The sequence below is a fragment of the Lepisosteus platostomus genome, chromosome 1 (genome assembly GCF_059453375.1).
Source record: "Lepisosteus platostomus isolate fLepPlt1 chromosome 1, fLepPlt1.hap1, whole genome shotgun sequence".
Taxonomy (NCBI): Eukaryota; Metazoa; Chordata; class Actinopteri; order Semionotiformes; family Lepisosteidae; genus Lepisosteus; species Lepisosteus platostomus.
Genome location: NC_142611.1, coordinates 73987849 through 73995537, shown reverse-complemented (window position 1 = coordinate 73995537; position 7689 = coordinate 73987849). Strand labels below are relative to the sequence as shown.

The window sequence follows — 7689 nt, the reverse complement described above, 5'->3', positions numbered from 1 at the left end:
TCTCCCATTCACAACATTGTGAAAGAAGCAATATTTGCATCATGAGTACTTATGCACTATGATAACACATTAGTTGACTCAAGTACTCAACTCTTTCCTGACAGGAAGGTGGGCTAAGAGGGACAGTGCTCCACAGCTCCATCTCAGCTTGAGATGGTACACCATTGCAAAGACAATGAGAGAGTGAAGAATAAAGGTAGGAGGATGAAATAGGAGGTAAAGTTTGTTTAGGGAGCTTGAGCAAACTTGAAAGGCACAATTGATCCTCCCCCTCCTGAAATATGTGATGAAGCAGCAGAAACCTTTGCCTGCTGCAGTGTGAAACTATACCCCTTTATGAACTGGAACAATAATTAATAGCTGCATAATTTGTATAGATATTTGTGATGAGTGTTTAAAAGGAAGTAAACCTTTTATTTGGCCTATTTTAGGTCCTGTTTTGTCACGATCGTTACTCCTCCTCTTAAGGGCGCTCCAGCCCTTCCTCGTTCTGTCCCATTCCCCACACCTGTTCCTTATTCCAGCCCCCATTTAGTTCCACCTTTAAAGCCAGACGCAGGCGTTTGCCCGGGGCTTCTCATTGAGTCCCGTTTCGTGAGAGCCCGGGGTCCTGCTGCGTCTGGCTCCGTTATGGTTTTAGTTTCTTGTTCCTGATTCCCTGTCCCGCCGGTCCCGACCCGGTTCTGGTTTTTAATTACTTTGGATGGATCCCCTGGTCTTGGACTCTGCCTCCCATTTTGGATTTCCCTTTTGGATTTATGCTTGGATTGTTTGCCCCGGACTCACTTCCCCTGGACACCTGCTCACCTCGGACACGCCCCCCTGTCTCCTGACCCACTCCTGCATGATAATTTTCCCTATTGTTTCTTCACCTTCCGGATCATGTCGTCCGCATAGGGCCCGGAAAGAATGGAAAGAAAGAAAGTTCCTGACAGTTTAAGGCATTCAAAGAATTAAAAAAGCAGAAAATAGCACAGAAAATGGGTGAAATGTAAAAAAACTGAAAGGAAGATATATTGGATATAAGCAAGTGTTTTATAACCTCTTATTTCTTGTAGAACCTGAGTATTGAGTATTAATATAAAAGTAGGTTTAAAGTAGTGGACATACTGTAAATACAGTTTATATTTAAGTTTTCAGTAAGATCATATAAAATTGTTAACAAAATATTGTTGTTACAGTACCTATATGCTACCCAAGGACCCAAGGACTATGTGATTTGTTGATCCTACACAATTCAGAATCGATGCAAATTCTCAAAAGAATACAACACAAAAAGAAAACAAGAAAATACATTATTCTACAAATACATATATTTTAACTCACCAGTTAACACAGCTCATTTCAAATTTCTCACTTATTTATTTTCTTGTAAACATGCAGTACGAGTCCAAAATAGTTAAAACTAAGTATGACAAATCATGCTTATACTTCTTATTGCAATAGGTCACACAGCCAGTTAAGCTAGCTATACATCTAAAGACCTGTACAAAACTTTCTCAAATTCCAGTGCATGTTAAGTCTTAGTTATCTTAACCATAGCACAATAAGAAACCCCACAGAACAATTTGTCAGCATTTGACTTTCCATAGCCAGACAGCATCTTGGACTTATAGGCCACATTTACACAGATTTTCATTGTCACTCCTCACAGGCTACATTTCCAGCTTTCCCAAGCTCAGACTGCTGATGAGGGAAAAGATAAGCATGTCATGTACAGAATCACTGGGCTTTTAGAAATTTTCTGCTCATTCAGCCAGATGTAAATAATTGTTGAAAGCAATATAGGTCTGTATTGTGGACCTTCTCAATGTTGTATTTGGCCAAGAGCACTGTAGCTCAGTTTCATTTAGGTTCTCAATGGTCTTTAAAATATTTTGTACAATTCAGTATGGAGTGGATTTAAACCCAGGTCAGAGAGAGGTAGCGTCCTTTGGGTGTAAACATACTTCACCACCCACATTATTGAATGCTAACATTTTCTAAAATGTTTTTTTTTCCAATAAATCAGCATATGATAGACCAAATAAAGATTTTCTATCCATAACAAAGTCTATTGACTCCTTTTCCCTCTGAATCACTGCTGCCTGGAGCTTGATTATTAACCACAACTATCTGTATAAAACTGACATTTTTAAATAAATATTTTTATTCTGTTATTGGTTTTTACATGTATAAAGCATACAGTATGTTACAGTTTTATCAAAAAGTGGAAAATACTGATGTTACATAAGTAACAAATAGTAAAAATAAGTACTTCATCTTACTTTCCCTGAAAGTAAGAAAATTATTTTCAGCATATGAAAATACCCATAAAAACACAGCTTAAGTACGTAATTTAAGTTATTAAATGGTACAAAAGTAGAAACTTTAAGATTTTCAAAAAACAAACGACAACAATAACAAAATCCTTCAAGAATTTCATTTAAGTAAATTTACAAGTTCATAGTCTGTGTGGTAGAGGTTAACATCAAGATCCACCAGGCACACTCTATACTTCCCTTTTGCTGGCCCCAGAGAATTCAAAAGACTGTGGCAACAACATTCTCAAACATTTCATTCCAAAAGCAAAGGAACGTTTCTGATTTTCTAGCAAATCCTCATATGTCTGTAAGGCAGTGGTTTATTAGTTTCTGCCCTTAAAATGCTTAGCTGGTCTTTTGAGTCAAAACATACTATATAACAGGCAGTTCTGAGCCTTCACATAAAATTGGCAAGAGTGATTTAAAATGCTGGCCAAAGTGTGTGTTCATGAATATTACACAGTACATCATACGTGAGATACCAAATGCTTCTTTTACAGTTTGTAAGAAAACCATTTAACTGAAAAATACATTTTACACAATGGTAAAATTTGTCTTCAAATGTTTTGTTATTTTCAAAAATCCTGGCTCTGTGCAATAATAGTGACGTTATTAGCTTATTTTTTACTTTAACTTGAAGTCCTAATTGAGATGTGGCAGTTGTTGTAAGCCTTTAGAATTAATTTGTTTTTCATGAATAGCACACGTGGATACTTCAAAGACCAATACCATAATTTATGGTGGAAAGAGAACACGTCTGTGTGATATTTTTAAGAGTTCCATTTGTGACAAGTTCAGATGTCATTTCTGCCTTTCATTTAAAAAAATTAAGACCATCCTGCTTGAATGGAAAACTAAATGTTTTTTTCAAGGTTCATAGCTTGTTATTTTCATCCCTTTTCCCTTCATGAAGAAACCTTCATTTAATATAAATAAGGTCTTAGACATATTGTTCTGCCTCCCCTTCATTTGAAATGGTTACAGCACCATCACCACTGTTCAGTTCAATATCTTTTGCAGCTGCATTTTCCGGAAGTAGAGCAAGATCTTTAAAGACATCAACATAGTGGCCAAAACCAGGGCCCCAGTTTAACAGGTTGTCCCAATTGAAACTCCCAGTTTGCTGGCCTAGTTTATGTGTTAATGAATAATGTTCAGTTGAAGGCACCTGGGAGCTGCTTGGCCCTCCTTCTGCTCTACGGCTGGAGTACCTCCTCTGCTTTAACCTACCACCGTAATCTTCATCATCTGCATCTGACTCATTGACTTGAGATAATTTAGGCATCCTGGAACTGTAAGCTATCGGCTTCTCTCTGTCATACTCCATTTCAGAGCACGTGAAGGAGTCGTGCGAGTCACTCTCTGAGGATGACTCTGGTGCAGGGATCCCATCGGCAGGATTTCTGACTCTGGAAAGAGGTCTTCTGCAGTCCTCTTCTGAAGAAGATCTCCCATGGTCGGCGCTGCAGATACTGGGGTTTCTCGGTCGGGGTGTGTTCAGCCTCTCGACCTCCTCTATAGAGAGCCCAACTGGAGGCCCTGTCTCAAGAGGAATTTGTTCTATCGGCTGTTTCAGACGACTCCCAGGCCTAGAACCATGACTAGCCATTGTCTGAGGACTCTTACTTCTTCTTCCCAGCCTAGTGGCATAGTTGAAAATACCAGGCTGACACACCTCATTGTGCAAGTCCAGAGGACTTCCCTCTCTCCTGGAGAGATTAAGTTCCCTAGCTGGACTGTTACGGTAGAAGGAGGAAGGTTTGGAAAAAGGAGCTGGGCTCTGCCGAGAAAGAGGATTAGGAGTAGGGCAAGTGGAATGGCTTAATGGAGTTGACCTAAGACCTTGGCTGTAAGAAGGCTGATAAGTATAGCTACTTGCTCCAAGTGGTAAAGGAGACTGTCGTGCAAACCCTAGAGGGCTATGTCTTTGAATTGAAAATTTAGGTGTGTGACTCCTGAACTGTTTGTAGTGCTGAATGATATCTGCATCAGAAGGGGCAATACTGCTGGCATTATCAATATCATAGTGCTCTATATCAGCTTCAGTACCCACACAAGGTGCGCAAGGAGCACTGGGTACAGTTTCTGTATTATGAGGAATGTCTGTTTCATCATATATAAGGTAGGGATTTTCCCTTTCAATTATATCAGGTTTGGGATTCCCTTCGGGCTGTTTCCTCACAGTCATGTCATCTCCGTATGGAGGGATGTTATCAGGGTCATCAAAAGCCACATTCTCACTCCCTTTCTTCTTTTTCTCTTTTGGTTTCTTCTCCTCTTTTGGCAGTTTGGTCTTGCGCCCCCTGCAGTGGTTACACAAGATCAAGCTCAAAACCACCAAGGCTAAGGCAGTGGCACAGCTCCCTACAATAGCAGGCACAGCCCATATGGGAAGAGACAGTTCATCAGCCTGTGGATTAGAACTACAGACAAAGCCTCCATTATTACCGATGTTGCACAGAGTTCCCTGGGGGCACTGCACACCCAGACAAGCCAACACAGTCTCACATGTCTTTCCAGTGTAAAACTCAGGACAAGTGCAGGTAAATCCAGAGTGAGAGCTCGGTTCACAGCTCCCTCCATTTTGACATGGGCTGGAGGAGCAGTCACCTGGAGGAACGCACTCATAAGCATACCACTGATTTACACACATAAGGTCATCCCAACAAGGACTGCTGGCACACACGTTTGGTCCTCTACAGCCAATCTTAACAGATGGATGTGATTTCGATATTGTGACGGAGTTGTGTTCCCCACTGAAAGGCAGGATTTCTCCTTGGTATTTAACATAAGCAAAGCAGCCATCAAAACCTTAAAAAATAAGGAAAAGCAATTCAGATAGTGGCAAGTACTCCTGAGGTCATATTAAACGTTACATATAATATTTTTTTAAAACATATATCTGAGAAAAAATGACAGACATCACATTTCAAAATGTGAAATTAGAAATTCATTTGTGTTGTATGAAAACTGTATAAACAGTTTTATTGATTCATTATATTCTAAAACATTTTTAAAGAATAATGCTTTTTAGACTGATAAATTAAATCAATAAATCTTTTCACAGAATTTGACTTTAATATATTGAGAGTGATAGTGTCTGAATTTAACTTCTGTACCTCAATGGCAGCACTGGCATACACAGAAATGAATCACCATACTACTTATTTTATGAGCGTGTTATTGAAAACTTTTACAAAGTAAGTCTGGGTTGTATGCCAGAAATATTTATCAATACAACATCTTTCAGAATCACATTTCTATTTCATATTACTTATATTAGGACACAGTTGCAATATTCTGATTGGTTGATGAAACAGAATGACAGCATAGTCAGCTCACTGAAAATAATGTTAACCCTGAAAAACATAAAAAGAACAACAAAATACAGCATTTGCTATTAATTAGGTGACTTGGCACTAGTTCATTGTATTTTGGAAGCTGTACTGTATAAATGATAAGACTGATGTCATATAAACCTGCTAAAATGCTGTGTATTTTAAAGCCATTAAGATGCAATTTTAGAAACTGAAGATTTTGGCACAGAAAGAAGTTACTAAATCACCAGCTACTTTATTCCAAGTTCCCAATATTGCACATTATATATCAATAATATTGTGTAGCTACAATTATTTCTGTGTTTGAATAAAATAGGTCATTGGAAGGTTGCACATTTAAAAAAAAATAGGAGTCTACATGAGGCAGGATTTTTCTCCTGTGTTCCTTATCCACTAAAATGTGCTTTTGTTCTGTTAATAAGAATACAATAAGAAAGAACGTTAAGACAAAATGAAGCAATAGCACCATATATACAGAAATTGACTGTGGGGATATAGAGACAAATAAATAATCAAATGAGCATGATAGGCCAACAACACTCCTCCCATGTGTTGCCTAATGCACTGGTCTGATTAACAGATGTTATCTTTGATTTAACATATAATCCAAGGTTATTAAAATTCTGTAAAACTGTGAATGTAAAAACTGTGAAAGTCCAACATTCATCTTAAATTGGATTGCCTTGACCCTACCAGGGTGAAGAATGTACACATGATGGGATTTCAGGCTTCACAGAGAGGTGAACAACTCCCTTGTCAACATTCCATTGTTTGCTACTGCCTTATTGCTCCATTGTGACTGTTACTGTTGTATTGAGTTTTCCTGTAAGAGACTGTGAGTGAAGAGGAGTTCACCATGGACCTCTTTGGGGAGCTCCAGAGTTGAGAGGATGAGCAAACACTGTTGTGGGTGTCATCCTGCCATTGTGTATGTTGCTACAAGACTACACTATAAGGTATGGCTAGTTTTGGTCACTAAAGGAGTGAATTATTTCTAAAATAAGTGCTGTGTCTTTAAAACTTTATTTTGGGCCTTGAGACTTATCTATTTAGATAATTAAAACAATGATACTGATAATATAACATGTTAAAAGTCATATCATGTTAAAACTGGATAACTGGAGTTCGTCCTATATTATAAGCTTTTATTTTCTTCAAGGTCTTATAAACACTTTTCTAAGTAACCTTCAATGCCATTACTCTGAACTGAAGCCCTCTGACTTCTTGGGGAATTGAAGGAAATGATAACCACCTGCAATAGTCAAAGTGCTGCCATTCAGTCTGTGAGGTAATCTGGTTGGTTCTGGAAGTTATTTTGCACTTCTACAGCAGAAACATTTTTTATATTTTAAAACGGTCTAAAATATCCAAGAATATGGACCAACCTAACTTCTTCACAGCATTGTGTACAGAAATTATATTGTTACTTTGACAGGATTACATTTGAATTTGTCATCACACTAGTGTTTTGAAAATTAGTGGCAGCATGTATTTGTACATCTACCAAACAAAGTTACAGAAGCTGTCATTGACCTAGCAACCTACCTGAGGATGTTTTCTGCTGCAATGGCCCAGGAGGAGTTCCCCCGAGTGAAAGTGTTAATACATTAACCCCTCCAAAATTCTGTGTATTATGAAGAATCTCCCTTAAATTGGAACCATCAATGCGAATGGATGTGATAGAACCATTCTTCCGAAGCTGTAGAGTGTGCCACTGACCATCTGACACAGACAGTTCAGGCATAGTTCTTTCTACCTTTCCACCAATGCCAGCATCAGAAATGTAATGCACATTGCCATTCTTTATCTGGAACATAAAAAATATATACGTTAAATCACAAAATACCCAAGAAACCTACTATATAATTAAGCCACAGGCATTGTTGATTTTATACATGTCTTCCAACCTAGAAATGGGTTTAGAATTTTTGTATAGTGTACAGCTTCAGTGCATTTTAAACATAGTTAAGGTGTTTCACATTCATCAGTTCCATAAGAAACATATCAAATTAATCAATGGGTACAACATTTCCAAAATAACTGAATTA

General features: G+C 38.1%; 1 protein-coding gene across 1 annotated transcript in view; it reads right to left on the bottom strand.

The window, feature by feature from the left end:
• Window positions 1–1295: 1295 nt before the first annotated feature.
• fat4 (FAT atypical cadherin 4) overlaps window positions 1296–7689 on the bottom strand; it is a 96666-nt gene continuing 90272 nt past the window's right edge. Inside the window, exons 16-17 of the mRNA XM_088637488.1 lie at window positions 7187–7448; window positions 1296–5114 (exon numbers count right to left, since the gene is read on the bottom strand). Coding sequence (XP_088493614.1) covers window positions 3244–5114; window positions 7187–7448 — 2133 coding nt within the window. The 3' untranslated portion in view covers window positions 1296–3243. The remainder of the gene's footprint in view (window positions 5115–7186; window positions 7449–7689) is intronic.